The sequence below is a fragment of the Caenorhabditis elegans genome, chromosome II (assembly GCF_000002985.6).
Source record: "Caenorhabditis elegans chromosome II".
Classification (NCBI taxonomy): Eukaryota; Metazoa; Nematoda; class Chromadorea; order Rhabditida; family Rhabditidae; genus Caenorhabditis; species Caenorhabditis elegans.
This window is the reverse complement of record NC_003280.10, coordinates 11,321,574-11,343,647: the sequence shown is the minus strand read 5'-3', so window position 1 is coordinate 11,343,647 and position 22,074 is coordinate 11,321,574. Positions and strand designations below refer to the sequence as shown.

General features: G+C 37.6%; 4 protein-coding genes and 4 non-coding genes across 10 annotated transcripts; 7 read left to right on the top strand and 1 right to left on the bottom strand.

Moving 5' to 3' along the window:
* The first annotated feature begins 37 nt into the window (after positions 1-37).
* lgc-20 (Neurotransmitter-gated ion-channel ligand-binding domain-containing protein) lies at positions 38-3,587 on the top strand. 2 transcript variants are annotated; one of them, NM_001361877.3, is made up of 10 exons: positions 38-217; positions 1,179-1,291; positions 1,342-1,422; positions 1,469-1,581; positions 1,696-1,815; positions 1,864-2,194; positions 2,244-2,379; positions 2,897-3,024; positions 3,066-3,161; positions 3,250-3,587. In NM_001361877.3, exons 1-10 carry the CDS (start codon positions 118-120, stop codon positions 3,355-3,357), a joined length of 1,326 nt encoding a protein of 441 aa, NP_001348695.1. In that variant the 5' UTR covers positions 38-117; the 3' UTR covers positions 3,358-3,587. The 2 variants fall into 2 exon arrangements, with proteins under 2 accessions (NP_001348695.1, NP_496423.1); NM_064022.5 differs by having other exon boundaries at positions 90-217; positions 3,066-3,200.
* A 453-nt stretch (positions 3,588-4,040) lies between these two features.
* On the top strand, positions 4,041-5,197 carry rmd-3 (Regulator of microtubule dynamics protein 1). Its single transcript, NM_064021.5, has 4 exons — positions 4,041-4,068; positions 4,118-4,186; positions 4,446-4,946; positions 4,994-5,197. Exons 1-4 carry the CDS (start codon positions 4,066-4,068, stop codon positions 5,096-5,098), a joined length of 678 nt encoding a protein of 225 aa, NP_496422.1. The 5' UTR covers positions 4,041-4,065; the 3' UTR covers positions 5,099-5,197.
* A 613-nt stretch (positions 5,198-5,810) lies between these two features.
* sqt-1 (Cuticle collagen sqt-1) lies at positions 5,811-6,955 on the top strand. The gene is made up of 3 exons (NM_001383951.2): positions 5,811-5,840; positions 5,897-6,039; positions 6,087-6,955. Exons 2-3 carry the CDS (start codon positions 5,899-5,901, stop codon positions 6,918-6,920), a joined length of 975 nt encoding a protein of 324 aa, NP_001369874.1. The 5' UTR covers positions 5,811-5,840; positions 5,897-5,898; the 3' UTR covers positions 6,921-6,955.
* Positions 6,956-9,056: 2,101 nt separating this feature from the next.
* B0491.11 lies at positions 9,057-9,141 on the top strand. Its single transcript, NR_051696.1, has one exon. It is a non-coding gene; the product is annotated as an Unclassified non-coding RNA B0491.11 (non-coding RNA).
* On the bottom strand, positions 9,069-9,140 carry B0491.t1. The gene has a single exon. It is a non-coding gene; the product is annotated as a tRNA-Ala (tRNA).
* Positions 9,142-9,563: 422 nt separating the features above from the next.
* Positions 9,564-9,635, top strand: B0491.t2. Its single transcript has one exon. It is a non-coding gene; the product is annotated as a tRNA-Ala (tRNA).
* Positions 9,636-14,218: 4,583 nt separating this feature from the next.
* Positions 14,219-20,601, top strand: tag-180 (VWFA domain-containing protein). Of its 2 annotated transcripts, NM_001027192.6 has the most exons (19): positions 14,219-14,302; positions 14,798-14,918; positions 15,137-15,253; positions 15,919-16,255; positions 16,445-16,562; positions 16,711-16,975; positions 17,387-17,615; positions 17,668-17,895; positions 17,960-18,078; positions 18,129-18,284; positions 18,368-18,454; positions 18,511-18,826; positions 18,886-19,000; positions 19,048-19,285; positions 19,337-19,464; positions 19,514-19,828; positions 19,875-19,984; positions 20,242-20,318; positions 20,368-20,597. In NM_001027192.6, exons 1-19 carry the CDS (start codon positions 14,274-14,276, stop codon positions 20,464-20,466), a joined length of 3,204 nt encoding a protein of 1,067 aa, NP_001022363.1. In that variant the 5' UTR covers positions 14,219-14,273; the 3' UTR covers positions 20,467-20,597. The 2 variants fall into 2 exon arrangements, with proteins under 2 accessions (NP_001022363.1, NP_001022364.1); NM_001027193.5 differs by lacking the exon at positions 14,219-14,302 and having other exon boundaries at positions 14,468-14,918; positions 20,368-20,601.
* On the top strand, positions 14,310-14,454 carry B0491.9. The gene has a single exon (NR_051695.1). It is a non-coding gene; the product is annotated as an Unclassified non-coding RNA B0491.9 (non-coding RNA).
* Positions 20,602-22,074: the final 1,473 nt, after the last annotated feature.

Sequence of the window (22,074 nt, the reverse complement as noted above, 5' to 3'; positions counted from 1 at the left end):
CCACCCCGCTCCGTTGTCCTGGTAACAACAAGAAGCGGGCGGTTCTTAAGAAGGGATACGCGTAGCAGCACACATACATACAAACTCGCATAACTTATTCCCTCTTGCTGGTCAAAAATGTCGTTTCTTGTGCTCTTTGGAGCACTTCTTCTCATTCAGACTTCTGAGCAGATGGTTCAATGCAGGTACACGAAGAATTTGACAAATCGAGCAGATGGTGAGTTTGGAAATTCCGAAATACTTTTTTTTTAATGGTTTTGGAAGGAATAACGTTGCCCACGTAACTCTCGGAAGTGAAAATTCAAATTAAAAAAATTTGCGAATTCTTTTCTTTTTTTGCATTTTGAAAACTGCGAAATTTAGCGATTATTATCGCAAAAATACGATACCCGGTCTCATCACGACAAATTTGTGTTAAATGCAGAAAAGGTGTGCGCCTTCAAAGAGTACTGTAGTACTGTAGTTTCAAACTTTCGTTTCTGCGCAATATTAATCGACTTTTGATAGAATTTCGATACTTAAAAATGCACTTTTTTATTAAATAAATTTCAAAATCTAGAGAAAATCTATGAAAAATCCGGCAGTAGCAAGAGTTTGAAGTTACAGTACTCTTTAAAGGCGCGCACCTTTTCTCAATTAACACAAATTTGCCGTGTCAAGACCGGGTACCGTATAGTTTTCTTACAATTAATTGAAAAACTGAAATAAAATACATGACTTTTTTTTTAACCCATGAATAACACAAGAAAACAATGAAGAACTTCGGTATTCTTTAAAGGTGCACATTTCTTAGAATTTTTGAAAATCGTTCGTTTCGAGACCCTCAACCGTACTTTTGGGCAAGCTTCCATCGAACCAAGGAATTACATTTCAAATTTATTTGGAGATCACGATCATTTTCTGTTTACGCATGACTGAGCGCTTTGACTCATTAGTTTTGACGGCTAAAAGTTGATATGTTGATCTTTATATTACGCAGACGTCGGAAGATGATCATTTTTTCCATATTTTTGGGTCTCGCCACGCTGAAAACAAATTACAGTAACTCGGGCCAGGGGCCAAGGGCCGCTTTTGCATGTCATTCTAATTAGAACGTGCGTGGCCGAGTTTCTCTTTTCGCGGGCACCTGGAAAATTTTTTTGGGTGGTCTCACAGCATAACCCAAATCTTTGTTTTAGGAGGAGATGAGCACTGTCTATTCTACTATCTTCTCAACAAGGAATACGAGAAATCTGGCAGCGTACACTCACTAAGCGCATATCCTCCAAATTCCGACGAAATGACGATTACTGTAATTATGATTTTCAGAGGAGACTGAAGTTTAAATATTTATATTTTCAGATAGAAAATGTGCTTGTCAAATACGTGGAATTGGTGAAAGGATCTAGTTATCAATTCAACGTTTTTGGAGATATTTATCTGGTAGATGGGATGACAAAAGTGGGAAATTAAATGCAAAAATTTGCAGAACTGGAAAGATGAGCGTATGAAGTGGGATAAGAAAGGCGAATTCGAGAACTATGAACACTTGTACATTTTCAATTCAAGTGCCATTTGGACACCTCATGTGATTGATCACACGTAAGCTTTTTTCGCAGACCGTACATTTATATGGCTGAATTTGGGTTTAAAAAATTAGTCGAGAGTATCTCCTTATTTTAAACCGCCTAACATTAGAAATGAACTATTTTCCAGACTCTGCTCTGAAGGTGGTTGTTCTTATTCAGTCGATGACGTTGATATCTATGACGATGGAACAATCTACGCGAGAATTCAATTCAAATATCTTGCAAGTTGTACGGTGGATTATAGGAAGTGAGTGATTTCAGTAGCACATCTTAAACTCACTTGCAACCATTCCAGATTCCCTGAAGAAGACGACAGCTGCTGCATCTTCTTCACCGCCTTCGAGCCGAACGTGGAGCAAACCACGCTTGTGCTCGAAGGAAAGGAAAAAGAGAAAATGAATCGACCTGTCTACGCGCAAAAGATCTATGAAAAAGAAAAACAGCTCAGTGATATTGTTCAAGAACACTCCCCATGGGTAGTTGTCGAGAAAACGATGAGCACTTCGAATCTGGGAGGGCTAAAAAGCTTGCAAGTTATGCAAGTTTGTGTTCGAGCTGAAAAGCAGATGAGCACTGTCCGTGTTGCTCTTTTATTCCCGGTTACGCTGGCGACATATGTGATGCTGGTGAGTGGATGCGAAGGAAGTATTCTAGGAATTAAACTAAAATTTGCAGGCCTCACCTCTCTTCGGAGATCTTCGCACACAAATCTATGTGAAGCTCTTCTCCCTCCATATTCAAACATTATGCTTTCTCTACCTTTGCACCATAACTCCATTGAACGGTTTTCTTGGAGTCAGACCACGAATTTGTAAGGTTTTTTGATTCAAAACTTTAATTCTCTGACTTGAGATATCAGGCAGTAGGCACAAGTTAGGCAAATTCAGCCTTAAAGACGGTCAGATATTTTTGTGACTGCCCCCATGAAACTTTTGAAGCTCACAAATTGTAAGGAATAGTTGAAAAATTGCTAGCTCGCACAATAAAAATGAAGTGCCGTACCTTTCCCAATTAGACTTTCTCTACCTTGTTCTACTTTGACGGCTTATATCTCGGTTGTCTTTAATTTTATCAAAAAATGCTCAACTAACAAAGGACGGGAAAAATTCTTCTCTACATTTTTATAGTTAAATATTTTTTGATAAAACTTATGACAACCAAGATATAAGCCATCAAAGTAGAGCAATTGGGGTGCAAGTTGGATAGGGAAAATACGGAAAGGTTTCTGAAGAACCAACCCGGGTGGAGTACTGTAGAATTATCTTCAATATATTCTGTAGTAGCCAGTAAAACATCACCAAAATAAAAGTCTGGAAATTTCTTTTCAGACATTTTCTACGAACTGATCTTTACAATCAGCTTTATGAGCATTCTGGTAACGCTTGTAGTTATGGCTCTCAGTCGTGTCAAACGAAACGTCCCACCATCTCATCGGCTATTCCTTTCAGCGAAATTGGTAAGCGCTTCCCTAACTCAAAATCTAACAAGAATCTTCAGATAAACCGAGTTGTATGCTGTATTGAGCCGGAAAGAAGTGATGCTTATCATCGCTACGTGGAAGAGGACACTCCGGAAAGCCGAACTACAAGCGAGGTTAGTCAGCAGCAGTCGGTGATAAGACCTGGCGCCGAGGTAGAACTTAGGTCCTGAATATTTGGAAACTTATAAATTATTGTTTCAGCTCGACTACACTCAGGATTGGCGGCACATCTATTTGGCTATGAACAACATGTTCTCGGCTTTGATGTTCTCCGTTTTTCTCTTCATGACTTTCTTGGAATTCTTTTAGAACGCGGAAAGTTTTAAACTTGCTTATCATCATTTTAAAATTTTTTTGTTCACCACCTGAGCCTACGCACTGTAAAAAAATCTGTCAATCTGTCCTGTTTTCCACGCCTTATTTTTATACTTCAAACTTGATTTATACAAACTTTCCATTCTCTCCCGTACCGGAAATTTCTGTCCCATTGTGATGCCTACGTATCTGTAATATTTTTTGCGATAAAATTTTTAAAATAATTTTTTTCATAGTCTGATACACACAATCAAGTTCCGGCTTCAGAGCCATGGGAGTACGGTAGTGTCGAAGACTTTTGCACGAAGCACTTATCTTTGGACTTACATATTTTCAGCAATTCTACAAAATGTTTCAACACTTTTTTAAATCAAAAGTTGGTCAAAAAAATATAGAAAGTAATTTTTAATTCATTGAAAAAATTCTTAAAAACCCTGAAAGGTGCAATTTTCCAGTTACCTAATTATCGAGCTTTGTTTTTGCCAATTTGCATTTTATTTTAATTCCTTAATATTTCACGCTAAAAAAACTTGAAAGGATTTAATTTATTTTCCAATAAAAATTTCAAATAATCAAATTTTTGAAAAACCGTGGCCTCCCTATTCCCTAATTCTTGCAACGTGGCATTCCACAGACTCCACCCCTTCTTGAACTTCCAAATCAATTATTTCCCGTTGTTAATCAACACCGATCAACCACACCATGGTAAGTTCTATCGAGTTTCAAAAAAAAATTTCATCGTTTTTTTTTTCAGAATTTTGATGAAATTGACAAGACCTTCGGAACCAAAAACCGTGATCAAGGATATGATTTGCTCAAAGCGGTAAGTTTTAGATATGGAAGATATTAAGGCTCCCATGATAAGCACATGGGCCTGCCTTTAACCTGCCTGCCACGTGAATTCACATAGTTCTAATTTTGTGATTCCACTCGTTTTGATGAATGTCTAATCACGAAATAAAAAAGAAGTTCACGTGCAGGCAGGCGAAGGCCAGACAGACAGGCGCTTTGCCGCCTACATGAGAGCCTTAAGAGATGTTATAAAGAATATAGTTTCATTGTTCATCTCTTTCTATTTTCAGCGTCTCGACAAAGGCGATCGTTCGGTGGAAGTCTTGTGGAGACTTGCTCAAGTGATTCATGAGAAGTCAGCTTGTGTTCCAAAAGCTCAACGCAAGGCAAGTGTCACTGAAGGACTCAAGTTTGCCGAAGAAGCTGTCCAGAAGGATCCAAACCATTTCAAGGCATTGAAGTGGAATGCAGTGTTGACTGGACAAGCAACCGAATACATGGCAACCAAGGAAAAGTTGGAATGCAGTAAGAAGTTCAAGGAATTGCTCGACAAAACTCTTGCCAAGGAGCCAAAGGACACAGCTGTTCTCCATTTGCGTGGCCGTTATAAGTACTCGGTGGCGTCTCTGACATGGCTCGAGAAGAAGCTTGCTGCCACTTTCTATCAGCAACCACCATCGCATTCGTATGAGGAGGCCAACGAGGATTTCCTTGCTGCTTACAAGGTCAATCCGAAGTGGATGGAGAACACTTTCTACGTGTCCAAATGCTACGTGGCTATTAAAGACAAGGTAAGGAAGCTTCATGCAAATTTCTAAAAAATAGTTAATAATTCCAGGCCAACGCTCGCAAGTATCTCACTGAAGTTTGCGACATCGAGCCGTATTCGGACGCTGAGCAGGAGTTTGCCGATGATGCGAAGCAGATGTTGTCGAAGCTTTAGGCTTCAGCTTCCACATGACAAGTCGAGCCAGAATATTTAAATAACGTGCACAAATGCGTTGTAGTATTGTAGAAATGTAGAGAATAAAAAGTTTAAAAGATTTACTGGGTTGGCATGCAAAGAATCATAATGTTAACAAGGATGGCAGCACATTCACTTTCAGGATTAACCTTTTCCACTTTCGAATATTTTAAAATGTTCTCTTCGAAGCAGATGAATGTTTCAACATTTGCCAATAGCTTAAGGTTTCCAAACTTGCCATCTGAAGTAACAAGTATAAATTATGATACTTTATTTAACAATTTCAGATTAATTATCTTTTGTATCTGCGTTATCGTTCCAATCTGATTCATTGGATTTTAACGATACTCGAAGAAAGCCCATTTTGCCTTCAAATCTACTGATGAGCCATCATAGTTTTCAACCAACTCTGCCCTCGATTGTCTATCTTCCATTCTCACCAAGTTTCAACAACTTTATTCAGTCATTCTTCTCTGGTTCATTTCCCAACCAATCTTCCCGAATAAAGCCCATCTGTCCTTTCGGCCACATTCCTCACCTACATCCGTACTCCTTATCTCCCGTTCTTATCCAGTCTTTTATCGTCTCTGCGTCTCGCACACTGTCTCGTCGGTAATGTAAAAAAAAAACAAAAAAAACTTGAAAACTTGCGGAAAGATTTCCTAATAAAAGGAGACGAATCCGGTAGGAAATCGACAAGTCTCTGCTTCTCGAAGACTAGGTGAGTTACATTTCTTTGGCCGAATTATTTTGAAATCCTAAATTTGATAATTTCAGAGATGTCTGTAAAACTTGCGTGTTATGTGACGGCTTCGGTCACTGTCGCCACTCTTATGGTATGCTTCATGACCATGTCAACCATCTACTCGGAGGTTGATGGATTCAGAGAGAAGCTTGATACCGAGATGAATGTGTTCAGAGTGAGTTAAATTATATTTTGAATTTTAAATAATTTTTAATTTTCTAGCAATCTACCAATGGATTGTGGAAGGACATAGTTGTCATCGGAAGATCTAGCAAGCGTGTCCGTCGTCAATATGAAGAGACCAACGCTACCCCAACTCCACATGCTGATGGATCCCCATCTGCTCCACCAGGTCAACCACCAGCAGTTCCACCAGTCTTCAACCAGCCAAAGACTCCAAATGGAGCCAATGGAAATGGACCAACCTGCAACTGCAATGCTGATAACAAGTGCCCAGCTGGACCATCCGGACCAAAGGGAGTTCCAGGAGTTCCAGGACTCGACGGAGTTCCAGGACTTGACGGTGTTCCAGGAGTTGGAGCTGATGATATCGCTCCACAACGCGAGTCTGTCGGATGCTTCACTTGCCCACAAGGACCAGTTGGACCACCAGGAGCTCTTGGAAGACCAGGACCACGTGGACTTCCAGGACCAAGAGGACAAAATGGAAACCCAGGAAGAGATGGACAACCAGGACATCCAGGAGAGCAAGGATCATCCGGTCAAATCGGAAAGATCGGAGAGCCAGGACCACCAGGAGAGAAGGGACGCGACGCCGAGCATCCAATCGGAAGACCAGGACCAAAGGGACCAAGAGGAGATCAAGGACCAACAGGACCAGCTGGACAGAACGGTCTTCACGGACCACCAGGAGAGCCAGGAACCGTTGGACCAGAAGGACCATCTGGAAAGCAAGGACGTCAAGGACCAGACGGAACCCAGGGAGAGACTGGACCAGACGGAAGACCAGGAAAGGATGCCGAGTACTGCCAGTGCCCAGACAAGTCTCCACCATCAGAGGCTGTCAACGCCAACCGTGGATACAGAAATATCTAAATTGTTGGTGTTTTCTAATAAAATATTTGAGATTCAGCTTGTTCCGATTAAAAATTTAGAAAAATTTTCCAAAAAAATACCAAAAAAATTGTCTGAAAGTTGGAGATTTTTTTTTAGAATTTGTCGCGTTTTTTCGGCAATTTTTGAGCGTTTTCCCATTAGGTTCAATAAAAAACTATTTTTAGATAGAGCAAATATTTTTTCATACATCCAATTAACCCGACATCAGCAATTTTTGAACAATTTTGAATTTTCTTTGAATGTACAGACATATATTTTACTGTTAAATGTTTGCTCTCAAGTCTCTACAGTCAGACTCAGATCAAGCTCGAAATCACATATACTATACATACTGTACTCAACACTTTTCCTGACTACATTCTCAATATCAACAGATCCTCTCCTTCCAACAATCTTCAAAAAATAAAAGTTCATAAAAGATCCTTTTCCACCACTCGAAAACTGTGTCAACACGTCTAGTATTGCAAGTATAAAGTGAAAAGCACCGTGTGAAAACGACGACGAAAAGGTGTCAAAATTCTTGGAGGACAAATAATAATCGGCTCTATCGGGCGGAGCGCCCGTGGCAATCGGATATATGTGGCCACACATTTTCCAATTTATCGGCGGCTGCGGCGGTGCCTTCGGGAGTCCGGGGTCTGCCCCGGAGCAACAAAATAAATATGACGGAGCACAGAAGAGATATCTTCGGAATAGTGGTTGTGCAGAAAAAGGCGCTGTGCTTCTCGCGGAGCATGTGTGTCTCTGGGTGTGTATGTGTGTGCAACTCTTTCACTCACTTTCTCGTCTCGTAATAGAATTCAAAGGAAGATGTGCGAAACTTGTCATTCATTCATTTTGTGCTCTCTTCTCTCTTCGTCAAATCATTCAAGACTGAGAAGAAGCAGTGCTGTCGACGCCTTCTTCTCTTGTCTGTGCAAGTATGTGTGAGATAGAGAAAAGTATTTTTCTTCTTTCTTCTTTCCTCACTTTTCCTCCTCTTGAATCGTCTGTCTTGGATTCAAGAGCCGTGAGAAAGACTGATCGAACCTTCCCTTTCATTCATTCAAAACTTTTTTTGGAGCCTAGATTCTGTCAACTTTCTTGTGGTCTTGCCGGATTCTGATACTGTAGATTGCAGCTAGGCTGCACCTTAGAACATGGGACTCGGTCTCGACTGCGTAGGAGTACTGTAGTACCACAAGAATAAGATTAGGAACTACAGTACTCCATAAAGGCCCACACATACTTTCGCTTAGAATAATCTGCCGTTTCGAGACAGGGTAGTGTATTTTTACGAACAAAAATCCCAAAATCTCTTTCTCGAAGCTACGTAGTAAAACCCGTTCAGGTATTTTTCTTGAGAATTTGCCAATTTCAAAAAATTGTGAAAAAAATTGTTTAAGTATTTTTAGTGACACATTTCAGGGCTTCTGTGGTAGGTAGGGTAGACATGGGTTACGTGCCTATGCCTGCCTCGGTGCCTGACCAGACACGGGACATGCACATATTTTTTGAGACTTTTTTCGAGATAAAAAGGAGTTTGAAATTCTCACGCCCACGCCAATTCCATCACTTTGAAATCAACATCAAACTGTCTAAATAGTTGACTAATTGTGTCAACAGAGCTTTTCTAGAGCCCAAAGGAATATAAGAATACTATCATTTTTTATGGCTCCAGCTCCGGCTCCGCGCACCTTCTTAGACGCTTTGGACCAAGAAGAAAAAGAGGTGTCTAATTGAATATTCATCATTCTCTTGCAATTCGTGAATTAATATTCCAGCTATTTATTTTTTCCCGCTTTATTTTGCCAAACGCTCCTATGCTTTTTCATTTGTCTCTTTTTCACCTCCTCTTCCGTTTTCTTAAACAACCTGTGACGGGATTATCCGGCATGAGAAGTTATTGTTCTTAGAGTTAATCTGCCGTTACTACCAAGCTATTTTTCATGTTTTGTGGTTTAATAAATAAGAAAACCTGGATTTTGAAAATATCTCTAAAGACTAACATTGCATTTTGCAAAAAATAATAATCGCAAATCACAACACCAACAAAAATATCGGTAGCCTATTGCCATCGATGTCGAGATTAAACCAGTCTGGTTTAATCTCTATATAAAAATTGTATACAATTTCAAAAAGTTTAACTGGAGGTATGGGGAATCGAACCCCAGACTTCTCGCATGCAAAGCGAGCGCTCTACCCCTGAGCTATACCCCCGGACGGGAAAACATGTTTTCGCGGCAAATTCGAAATGGGAAGACCGTATAGTGTTAGAACAGTCTACACATGACATACGTAGAGGCAGTAGAAAAATTTGCTGATAAAACGCTAGTTGATAATGCCGTCAACGTAGGAAATTAAGTGCGAGACAAGGGAAAGGTGCCCGGTCGGAGATGCCCTCCGGATAACAGGGAAGTGTCGGCTGCGCACATCGAGGCGCCACGTGGTTATAGATGCGCGCTGCCGACGTTTCCATGTTTTCCATTACTGTAAATCATTGAACTATCAGCAAAAAAGAAACAATCGTTTGGTCAGTTGATTTTCAAACCGTCACTATGTTTGTCCTGTCAACCACAGACAGTTCTACCACTATACGCTCTTCTCTTTTTGAATTTGCCGCGAAAACATGTTTTCCCGCCCGGGGGTATAGCTCAGGGGTAGAGCGCTCGCTTTGCATGCGAGAAGTCTGGGGTTCGATTCCCCATACCTCCAGTTATATTTTTTGAAGTTTAGATTTTAAAGTAACCTTTTTTTCTCTAAAAATACGGTAGCGCCTTTGAAAAGTAATGCAACTTCAAACCTTCGTAGCTCCGGCATTTTCATCTATTTTTCATAGTTTTTTTTCGTAAGTGTATATAATGTTATCAAAAACTTATGAACTTTCCGCAGCAACGAAAATTTGAAATTACAGTACTCTTTAAAGGTCTTGGTAATAGAGCTTGAGATCTGTGTCTGTAAGCTAAAGAAAATAGTATTTTTCTCTGAAAACCCAAGTTTTCTCCTCTAACACTAATAAGAAACAACATCGGAGAAGACGCATATATTTACACGTTTTCTTTTCTCGTTCTTTCCATCTCCGCATCTTCCAGCATATTTTGAGCATCGTAATAGGATTGCGATTCAAGTGTTGACAATTCTTCGCGCATTTTTTTTCAATTTTTTCCCGTTCGGAAAACTCCACCTCTTCTCTTCACAAAACTCCAATGAGAAAACGTCCTTTCAACCTTCTTCTTCTTATTCTACTTTTTGCTTTCATCTTTTCAACTTCTTTTGGTCATCCTTCTTTTTCTGATTTTCCGACTCAATAGAAAGAAATAGAATGAGAGAGAAAAAGAGTGAACAATGAATGTGAAAGAAAACGTAAAAGTACTGAGCATATATGCTCGGAGAAGCCATCAAATAGCTTCCATAATAAGAAGTCTAGCCGCCTGATTCCGAATCAAAGTCACTTTTAGCTAATAATTCTGATTAATAACAAGTAGTGTGTTTTCTCCGAGGCTAGGTATGAACTATGATTACTTTCAAGGTTTTGCAAAAGTTAATCATAGTTTTGCTAGAGGCTAATTGAGCATACATTTCTTATGTATTAGGCAGGTTGAAATTACTATTTTATTGCTTGAAAATTTTCAATGTTATATATGAAATCAGAAATTCAGGACATTGAGCTCTGATTCCTTGACTGTTTATTTGAAAATTGCACTTTTCTGGAGCAACTGTTTCTCACATGTTTCGATTCATTTTCCTGCCTTGCACAAAAAAATTAATTCTTGCCGTTTTTCCTATGCATATTAGTCTTAAACCGTACTTTTCAAAAGTAGAAACTCGTAACTCTGCTTCTTTGTTTTTGTTTCCAGAGTTACCAGAGATTTGGTACCGTATACAAAACTCTTATTTTCTTAGCGTTGTATCAAATTTTATTTTTGGAAATTTATACATAAATATAGAGAAATAAGTGTATCATCTAAGAATAATTTCATATTTATTTAAAAATTTAGAGAAGTTGCTCAAAAACCGACTCAACTATCAATGTGCCGACATTCACACGGCATATAACGACTTTGAGCCAGTTTTTGAGCAATTTCTCAAAACGTTCAATCGAGGAAACTGTTATTTTCAGAAAGTAAAAATATTTTTCTACATTTCTATATAAATTTCCAAAAAATAACTTTGAAACAACAATGAGAAAATAGAGATTTTGTAAGTGTTGCGAAAAAATGTTCGGCACATTTCTGCTGGTCATCTATTCCGAACATGAGAAAAGATATCAGAACAAAATTGAGTAATTAGTATTGTATGAATGTGGTCTCTTATCTCAAATAAAAACGTATTGTTATCTTTAGTTCAAACCAAGTTACATTCCGTTTTCTGAAAATTTAGATTTTTGCCCATAAAACGCTCCATTTTCAACATTTTCGCTTCAAGTTTTGAAAAAGGTTCACTTTTTCGAGTCCTCTATCAGATTCTGAAAGAATTTTTCAAAAATGTTGGCTCATCTCCAAAATCCTCCTCCGCTCTGAAAAACGAAAGTGGACCTTTGCCTTCCGAAAAAATGGGCGAAAAAATGAAATTGCGATTATTGGGTCGAAAAAAATGTTTTTAGAATGCTGAGAACACGTTAAACACGAATTTCATGTTTATTTTGAAATCCGGATGCTTTGAAAGTGTCTGACATAGATTTAAAAAAGCATATATTTATTTTTCATTTTAAACGTGAAAGCTTTGTGCAGCTTTTTAGAATCTCAAAATTAAAAGGATGAAAAATCTGTGCAAACTTCTTCACGTGAATATATTAAAAACATTTTTGCTTTAATTTTAGACATTTTCAAAGCATCCGGATTTTAAAATAAACATGAAATTCGTGTTTAACGTGTTCTCAGCGTTCTAAAAACATTTTTTTCGACCAAAAAAGCTCAATTTCATTTTTTCGCCCATTTTTTCGGAAGGCAAAGGTCCACTTTCGTTTTTCAGAGCGGAGGACGATTTTGGAGATTAACCAACATTTTTGAAAAATTCTTTTGGAATCTTATAGAGGACTCGAAAAAGTGAACCTTTTTCAAAATTTGAAGTGAAAATGTTGAAAATGAACAGTTTTATGGGCAAAAATCTAAATTTTCAGAAAATGGCATGTAACTTCTTTGAAAGTACTTATATCAATACGTTTTCAGTTGATAAAATATGCCAAAACTTCCATAAATGTTGTTTTATTTTATTTTGTTTTGATATCTTTTGTCGTCTTAGGAATATGGTTGCCAACAGAAATGGGCAAAACAGTTTTGGTCACATTTACAAAATGCCTCTCGTATCATTGTTGGGTTGAAGTTTTTGTTTGGAAATTTATATAGACACGCGGAGAAATATTTTTACTTCCTGAAAAAAACTTCACAATTGATAGAAAGTTTTGAAAAAGTTCTCAAAAACTGTCTCAAAGTACCTAGTGGGCCTAATCAATCTGCCATATTCGACTTTAATGTCAGTTTTTGAGCAACTTTTCGAAACGTTTAATTTTAAAAAGGTTATTTTCAGAACGTTAAAATATTTTTCTATAGTTCAGTATAAGTTTTCAACAAAAAACAAAAAAATAACAAAAGAATAACAAAGAGAAAAAGGGGATTTTATAAAAGTTTCAGCACATCACTAGCGAAAACAATGAAATCTAAAATGCTGACTAGAAACATATGGATACCTTTAAAAAAGAATTTCGATAAGTTTTGTTGATTTTTTAATGAAAATAATTCAATCATTTTTAATAAGATTTTTCTGAAAAATTATGGAATATAACAGTTTGTTGTATGATGTTTGTTGTATCGGCCTAAAACTTTGAAAATCAACATTTTTCTTGTTTGTTTTATTTTCAACCGTTTTGTACACCAATTCCTAACTACCTCTTTCATTCAGAAATTCTATTCATTCTTCTCATCTCAAAACCCTCAATTTGATCCCTCTCCTCCCCGTTCCAGCTCTCATCTCACTTTTAATGCACATCTTCTTGTGAGAGCTCGAGATCTCACTTCTCATTGTTAATGAAGCGCTTCTCGAAATTCAATCCAACAAAACTTCAAGTCATCACCAATGAGCCTTTTGTTGTGTCCCTACTCGCAATTTAAAAACGGAGAAAAAAAAAGAGAGCAATGATGGCAAAATTGTTTATTGTGTCAATGAGAAGTGGGGTGTCAATCTGGAAAATGAGAGAAACGAGTGAGAAGAAATAAGAGCTCTTGGTGCATTTTATGGTGTGGTGAAAATGAAAAATGAGTCAAGAAAAAGGGAATGGAATTGGAAATTGAAAACGCAATTGCCCTGAGGTATTCATCAATCACGGTTTGCATTTGATTAATGTCATATTTGGATCGAAAACATAAATTGAAAAACTTGGAGTTGAGCAACAACATTGTAGCCTTCTATTTTCAAAGTTTGTATATTGTGTTTTGATTGGAATTCAAAAAAAAATTGTACTTCCTCTATTCATACTGCATCACACTGTTCAACTTTGACAGCTTATATCTCAGTTGTCGTTTGTCCTATACAAAAATTGTCAACTGACAAATTATGTGTAATTTCTTTTTCTACTGGTTTGCAGTTATTTGATTATAGATATCTTTAAAATACACTAAGCTATAGCTCTTCAAAGTGTACTAAATACTCCACTGATTTCTCGGTTTAAATCAATCACATATTCTACAAATTGTTTCCCTATTAATTATCTTTTTAGTTTGACCTGAAAATAGTTACCGTTTGGTAGTTTTTCAAGAGTTCAAAAAGCGTTTATTGTAAGTATTGTACCCTTTTTGTTCTACTGTAATATCCTAACTTTTGGTCCTCTAGTTTTTGTCGGGAACATATCAGGCTAAACAAAAAAAAGCTTACCATTTTTAAAATGCAATTCTATATCTAAAAAAAATTTGATGCACTCAAAAATAAATTTGAAATTTTATGAAGACCGTATTTTAGGAGGTACAAACCATACCGAATTTGGAACTATTTTGAGGAAGATTTCTATGAGTGGCAATTTTTTATTTTTAATATTTTTTGATAACCAAAACATTTGCAGTCTAAATCATTCTAGAACAATACTGTATCTTATTCAAGTTTGTTTTAAATAATTAGTTAAATTCCAATTCCGTCCAAAATTCAGTAGTAACTTATTATCGTAGATTGAAAATAACAGGGCAGTCTACATATTTAAGATGAACCAAATATTTAATTAACTATGTATCCGTCAGTTATTCTCTCATCCTTATCCACTTCCGCATCTGCATATTCCCCGAAATACTTCAACAATGACCAGTCAATTCCAGAACACAAAATATTCGACACTCGACCTCATAAAATCAGACGTTGGTAGATGGCCCCATGGGATACGTGCACGTTGTGCTCTTCTGGTAAGTGTCTTGGGGTCGGCTCCTTCCGGGAGGGTGCGACAACGCGGCCGGGCCAATTCGTCTAGCGCTTCTTCTTCTTATTCTTCGTTGCCCTCCAAAAACACGCCCCGTTTCTTCTTTCTTGTGCTCCATGTGTGCATCTTCTACTACTACATAGGCTTTTGGCTCCGGTCGGTTTTGTTTTCGACTCTCCCTCTCAATTCCGCCCCATATCGTTCTCGGGCGCGCATCCCTCCCTACATATATCTCTAGTCGGAGCCCCAACGCCAAACCGAATTTAACTCTCTCTCTCTATTCTATTCTTTTTCTATTGGAGGCTGCTCAGGGGAGAGAATACGGCAAAGAATCATCGTGGATTCTCTATCGAAGCGGCGGCGACGAAGGCATTTTATTTATTTCTGCTCGAATGCTCCAATCGACGCTTTCAGAGCTAGGCGAGCCCTAACACCTGACCTCTCTCGCGCAAATGCTTCTACTCCTGACTATTCTATTCAGGCTCTCACTGTCCCAGTTACCAGTTGACACTATCGAAGAGGCGCCTGCATCGATTGCACAGTTTTCAGCAAATATCCTGAGGGATTTTGAGACTCAGTCAAGGTTTTCACTTGTTCAAGAGGTGAGTATTTTTTTGAAATTTGGGAAAAAAAACATTTTCTATTCAAATTTTGATTGATTTCTTCATTTCAAAAACCCCAAACTCTGCAGTTTTCAAAAGTACACAAATTCAACTTTTTGAGCTTTCCACCCCCGTCCCCTAATGTCCCATGGGACCCAACTCGAACCACAAAACTAATAAGCCAATTAGCAATTCCCCCCTCACCCAGTGCACTTTAGGAGTTCGAGAAGCTCAAGCCAGATATCAAATCGAAAAAAGAGGATGCTGCGGAAAAGTTGCGTGTCGCCACGGAACACCTCGATCGACTTGTCACCAACAGAGTCGATGCTCTCAAGGTGAGTCCAGAAAAGAGCGTGTTATTTACGCTTCAACTATGCATGGAACGTGACGTGTAGATCGGTCATTTGTCTTTTTTTTTGGAATATTGAATTCATCTTTTTTGTTCCTTTTTGTTTTGAACCATAATTACTCTAAATTCATCTTTCGTGAGGTTAGATGAAGCTCTAGAAAATGAGCAGTTTCGTAAAATACTTTTAAAAATCAGGGAAAAAAATCCTAAAATTCTCAGAAGAATATAGGCGCAAAATACAACAATTTCCAAGCTACTTTTCAACCTTTCTAAAGATCTCAAAAATAAAACAATTAGTTGTAAAAATTGATAGGAAGCTTGCTTTATTTCTACTTGCCTACGCGCATGCCTGACTACTTGCCTACCTACAATCTATTTAGTATTTTGGTTCAAGACTGCGGCACTTATAAAAGTTTTTTATAATTGAAAAATTATGAAGAAAAACATTTTTGTTAGGTTTTCAGGCGTGCATGCCTGCCTGCCTACGTCGTCATGCAAATATATCTAGGTCAATTATTGAAATATAAGAAATAATTGCGGTCATAACGTTTTATGGCTTTGCCTCATCTCCTCTTCTCCGTGCATTTTTTCTATAACTATATCTCATATCCAGTCCAATTTCATACATAATTTGCATCTCTCAATTTCCAGAAACTGGCATCAAGTGCAGAAGCATCGGCAGCGGTTTTCGACGAGTATGATGATCAGGCGTACGCGGTGCCGCAGGCCGACAAACGATGTGAAGCGTATATGAAGAAGATGAATGAGTCGGATATGCATTTTGTGTCGAACATGGTGGAACACAACTCAAAGTCCGGAATTCACATAACCGTCGAGTCGTATCAGTGTGATCCAAGGGTCATGCGAGATTTCGATTGGACTGGAACGAAACATTTGGAGAAGACCATGTCGGATAATAAGGAGAAGGCTCCTGAAATGGGGCATCAGTATATTGGGACATATTCTGGATTGACTAGAATGTATCCAAGTGAGTTAGAAAACAGTGAAATTTCGAGTAGCAATAAAAATACAACTGACGAATTCTGGATCACAAAAACTATAACCTCGGATTTCTCAAAAAGCAACCTGATACAAAACTATTAAAACCACTATGTCTATTCTTAAGATCAATAATTATCCCTTTTTTGGTTAAAATAACCATACAAGCTTCTTTCAGGACGGCACTGGAAAGTCGAACCAACTCCCATCACAATTGATCTTTTCGATCCAAGATTTCGCCCGTGGTTTGTGAATGCCGAGTCTGTACCGAAGGATATTGTATTCTTATTGGATTAGTGAGTTATTTAAAAATATGTACATATATTTATTGATTTTTAATTTTTTCAAATTTAGAAATTTAACTAAACATATTTAACTAATCATATGCAATCAAGTCATCCATTTTTCAAAAAACTCTGAAAGCTTTTTTATCTCAAATTTCAGTTCCGGAAGTGTAAAAGGACCCACTATGCATCTAATCAAGATCACAATGATGTACATCCTCTCGACTCTTAGCCCGAATGATTACTTTTTCGGTGTCTATTTCAACAATCATTTTAATCCGATTATCAGCTGTGCAAATCGAACTTTCATGCCAGCGACAACTAGCAACAAGAAAGTGTTTTTTGAGGAATTGGGAATGCTGGAAGAAAAAGATCAGGCTCATTTTGCAACACCTCTGAAGTTTTCGCTGGATGTTTTGAGAGGGGTACGGTTGAAAATTTGAGCCAAAAATTAAAATAGGAATGTAAAAAAGTTTGATTGATGAAAAATTTTTTCGGGATGTGCTATTTTTCATCCGGTTTCTCAGATTTTTTTTTTCAATTTTCCAACAAAAATTCTAATTGTTTCATTTAATCGGACATTTTTCTATCTTTTCATAAAATTTTTGATTCAAATAGGATTTCCATACTGAAATAAGCAGTTTTATAGATTTGCGAATGACAATTTTTTACCTAAAATAATGAATTTTTAACGAGTATTGAGATTTTCTATCATGAAATAAACTTTCTGGATTTGTTAAGATATTTTTGACAAAATATAACTCGATAAAAATGTTTTAAACCTGACAATTACCTCCAAACATAAGTTTTTCCTTCCAAATTAAACTTATTTTCAGAACCTCGACTCTAATCAATCCCTGTTTGCTGACTATCGCTCTGAAGGTCACAAACTTCTTATCATATTCACTGATGGTGTTGACGAGTGGCCGCATCAAATTCTCGACGAAGAATTCCAAACTAGAAATAGTGAACTTATTCGGATATTTGGATTTTCAATGGGCTACGGTACAAGTCTTCTTCCGCTTCAGCAGTACATGGCCTGCAAGTCTCATGGAGGATATTCAGGTATTTTCTAAAAAAAATGTACTAGGCAAACTTTAAAAATACGAATTTTAAGAAATCGATTCAATCATGGACGTTAAGCCGCAGTCTCGCACGATTCAAAACGTTTTGAGCCAGGTTAGAGGTGACGAGTTGAAGGGAACGAATGCTGAGAAACGAGAGCCAAGTTGGACACAATTGTACATGGAGACTCAGGGAACTGGGCCAATTGTGACATTGTCACTTCCGATTCTGACAAGTGAGCAGAGAATATGGAGAGATCAGAAGTTGGCTGGAGTTGTTGGTAAGTTTTTTTCTTGGACCCATACGACGCCTGGACCGGCTAAATGTCTAGTTTCGTATTTCAGCTATCGACATATCCATCAAAGAATTCACAAAGCATCTCCCAACTTCAAGTGAGCAAATGTATGGCTACATTGTTGATAATAATGGAATGTTGATTTATCACCCACAACTTCAGATTCCAGTAAGTCTTTGGAATTTTTTCAGAACACTGCACATTTTTTTCGTTTTCAGAAAACCGAAGTTCATTGTGTCCGTCGGAGTGCTTGCTACGATGCTCAACAAGTGAAGCAAAAAGCTGGATCAGGGCTTCGAGTTCATTATGGATTTAGTGATGAGAGAGTCTATCGATTAGTTGGGCTCATTGATAGCATCCCTACGCTAGATATGGTACGCATTTTAAGGACCTATCTAGTTTTCCTATTGCTCTAGTAGCAGGAATGCAAACTGGAAATAATTTTGATTTTTTTCAGTACGATCTGGAAGGTGACTCTACTGCCATTCGGGATTTGAGAAGAAGAATCACAACAAAAACGTGCTACGAGGAAGCTATCAAGGATGTAAGTTTTTAAAAAAAAGTATCAAACTAAATCTCAACTACTCCGCGTTTTTACAGAACTCCAAAGAGTATCACTGTTCTCACATCAAAGACTCTCCATTCACTCTTGTGATCGTCAATAACATCCAACTCAAAACTGTCTACTATGATGACAGTGTGCAAGAGCTCGGGCTCACCGATAACAAGCTGGTCACTTTTTTCTATCCAAGAAGAGATGTTTGCCAGTGGAAGCTCGACGAGTACGCTGCTCACGACAGATTTCGGGTTTGGTCGGATATATCGGAGAAGGAAATATGTGCACAAGATGATATGAGATTGCCCAGGGCTTTTACGAAGGGGCTCGGATCTTGGACGCAGTCATGGCCCAAGTCTGGTAAAAAACTACATTTTAGAACATCTACGATAGTTTTTGTGATCCCGTATATTTTTCAGACATCGAGCACACAACCTGCTTGCTCGCCCAGTATCCAGAAAATGCATCGGTTCCGCATTATGTCAACAGTTTCGTGCATACTAGATCAAAGCTCACAGCATTCTACCCAACTTGGTGAGAAACAAAAAAATTACCTTCCTCTTTACTATTTTGAATTTCAGCTCAAGCCACGATATGAAAGCAGTTAACAAAAAGTTCGACGAGGAGATCAAGTTGACGGATAACAATGATTTTGTGCAGTTTTCAATGCGATCGGAGAGCCTTTTGATTTATCGAACTATTGCGGATTATGATAATAATAGGTTGGCAGTAGTAGGAACTCAATGGAAGGAGAACTTTTTCGATCAGTACTTTGATAATTTCACGCGACAGAATCCGGATTGGAAGATTTGTAGAAAGGTAGGACACCATTTTCCATGGCTGAAATTTTTTGAAACATGCAGTTTTCAGCAAGAGTGTTCAATTATTACTCGAAACGGCCACGTCATCGCCTCATCGGCTCATCGAGCTCCAGCTCATCTTGCAAAATTTGATCCTCAGCTCTTTGAGTCTCTTGTGAAAGTCAATCTTGTTTCAACGTAAGGCTCTTAAACTTGGGAATTCCTAAACTTAAAATTTTATTTTTAGCAATTCCTGGACAGAGGTTCAATCGGAATGCAAAGCCAAGCGAGTTGCTCCGTGGAGCAGCGCGGCTCCTGGCTCATCCAGCATACTTCGTTACTTTGTTACCTCAATTTTCAAGCTCGCTAAAACTTCGTTCTGGAGAAATTTGTTAGAATCGGCTTTAACATTGGTTGACGCGCAACCATCAATGACCGGAAACACATGCACATTTCAAAAAATCAAACCCTTCGAGAGATGTTTTATGAAGTTCTTCCACTATCGAATGACCCTCAACATCACAAAACAACTTCAGTTGACCGGAATGTCAACGTGTTCAAGGTATCAGGAAACTATAAATATGCTAAAAACTTTGTATCTGTTCCAGATATGCCAAGCTGTATCCCGTGCCACATACAACCCTCTCACTTATTATAGCGGATCGTGCGTGTAGTCAGTATAGGCCTAAGCGCATTTTTGAATCGGAGCCCAGGAAACGTGAGTTACAGGGGAAAACTTGGAGATAAGCTGTTGTAATTATTTTGATGGAGATTATCCAAAAATTTCTAACTGGCGTTTTTAAAATTGATGCACCATGTTTTCAAAACAAAGTAAAATGTGCTCACGATATTTCGACTCATTAATAAAATTACAAAAAACAGGGTTTTGAGAAGTGGAGTTGCATTTTCGAATAAATTATTAAAATCATGCAATAATTTTTCTTTCAGAAGTTTAAAATCTTTATTATTTTTCAGTCGAAAAATGCGATGTGGTTCACTCTCACGCTCGCCGGAGACCTGATGCTCTGAATGATTGGAAGATCGACTTACAGGTTACATTTTCCCATTCAATCAATATTTAATAACTCATATTTGTTCCAGAATAAACACGTGGATTGCATCAATGACGTCATGCACCATGCAAAATCCTATTTCTCGATCGTCTTGCTCATTCTCATATCAACTTTTCGGATATTCTAGTCACTAGTTCAATTTTCTAGACTGTGAAAAATGACGTGTCTTATATGGAATTCACTTTAAATTCGATATGATCATAGTGTGTTTATTATCAAAACTTAAGAACGGGTGCCATTTAATAAAGAATTTATTTTATGAGTTAATAATATTTTTTTTTGAATTCTGCGGCAGGTCCGAAAAGTTATGGTGCGAGGCAGATACGCCTCATCCTGAAGATGTTTGCTCTATTCTGGAAACTGCTTCAGACTTGTTCTGCAACACTTCCATTGAGAGCACCAGTCGATTTATACAAAGATCATATTCCGAACATGTGTTCCACTATCTCCTAGAATCCTATCATGTCATCATCCTGATCACATCATTGTTTTGAATATTTGTTTAAAATTCCAATTTTCCATAGTGTTGTCTTAATCATTTTGTCATACAAAATAATCATTTCCTTGTTTTTGTAGAAAATTCAATTTCTACATTAAATTTGTTAAAACTACTTTGATCCTGACATAAAAGGATAATCTCTAAGAAGTAGAATCATTAGAGGAATTGGTTCAGAATTTTGAAGGTTTTGTACAGAAAATTAAAAATGATTGTGACAAACTTCAAGCAAAGTTAAATGCCTTTTTTGGCAAAAGTTTGGATAAAACAAAATGTCCCGTAACTTCTGAGAAAGAGGAGCATTTTGAAAATGAATACGCCTGAGTCACCCTTTTCTAGATAACATATCAAACAGCTTTCAGACCAATAGATAAAAAAAACGAGCTGACTAATTTCTTTACGACATTCCAAGAAACCTTTTTCGTGACCACCTGTTATGTTTTCATTTCTTTTTCTTCATTTCATTTTGCACCAAAATCTTGTTATTTCATGCAAATAAAGCCAAAATTCGTAAGAATAAAGTGACATCAGACAGGAAAAACATCACATAAAAGAAATCCAGTTATTTTCAGGTAGACCATTCACGTTTTTTATACAAGAGGCACAAATATTGGACAGCATCAGCTTGAATTATGCCCAACTTTGGGGTGGAATGAATTGTGAAATTATTGGTTTTAAAGCATAACGCCAAAGCTTTTTGGTAAATTTTAGAGAAATTTCAAATTTCAGTCGTCACTAAATTATAGAATTATTTGAAGTTTTAAAACTTTTTTTTCGACAGTTTTTTAAACAAAATATATATCATTTTACAAAAATTCTAAAATTTACATTTCCGGCATTTTTTTTTGCAAAACCGCGCGGTTTGAACAATTTTTATAACTTGAAAAATACATATCTCATTAAGTTTAAATTACAAATTATTAATTTTTCAATAAAATTCGTGTCTAGGCGCCTGAATTCACAAGAATGATCAAAATTACATTTCCGGCAATTTTGATTTCCAGCTTCACAATTCTCTATGGTAAGCCTCTCATGAGAAAAGCCAAGAACCAGTGCATGCGCGCTTCTCGGGAGGTCAAATGTGAAGATGCATTTTTTCAATTCGAGATCGCTAAAGCTAGCCTGCAAAATCCAGCCTGAAGTTCAGAGTCTGCAGAACTTTATTTATAGCCTATCATCTGGCAGTTCCCCCTTATTTTTACACCAGCAGCTCCTTCCAACCTTTGCACCTAACCCAAA

Coding starts and splice junctions, on each gene's coding strand:
- lgc-20 (NM_064022.5), top strand. CDS start 118: ATGTCGTTTCTTGTGCTCTTTGGAGCACTTCTTCTCATTCAGACTTCT. Junction 218..1,178: donor TTTGACAAATCGAGCAGATG/GTGAGTTTGGAA, acceptor TCTTTGTTTTAG/GAGGAGATGAGCACTGTCTA. Junction 1,582..1,695: donor CCTCATGTGATTGATCACAC/GTAAGCTTTTTT, acceptor ACTATTTTCCAG/ACTCTGCTCTGAAGGTGGTT.
- rmd-3 (NM_064021.5), top strand. Junction 4,187..4,445: donor GATATGATTTGCTCAAAGCG/GTAAGTTTTAGA, acceptor TTCTATTTTCAG/CGTCTCGACAAAGGCGATCG. Junction 4,947..4,993: donor ACGTGGCTATTAAAGACAAG/GTAAGGAAGCTT, acceptor TAATAATTCCAG/GCCAACGCTCGCAAGTATCT.
- sqt-1 (NM_001383951.2), top strand. CDS start 5,899: ATGTCTGTAAAACTTGCGTGTTATGTGACGGCTTCGGTCACTGTCGCC. Junction 6,040..6,086: donor CCGAGATGAATGTGTTCAGA/GTGAGTTAAATT, acceptor TTAATTTTCTAG/CAATCTACCAATGGATTGTG.
- tag-180 (NM_001027193.5), top strand. CDS start 14,769: ATGCTTCTACTCCTGACTATTCTATTCAGGCTCTCACTGTCCCAGTTA. Junction 17,896..17,959: donor GAAGTTGGCTGGAGTTGTTG/GTAAGTTTTTTT, acceptor TTCGTATTTCAG/CTATCGACATATCCATCAAA. Junction 20,319..20,367: donor ATTGGAAGATCGACTTACAG/GTTACATTTTCC, acceptor TATTTGTTCCAG/AATAAACACGTGGATTGCAT.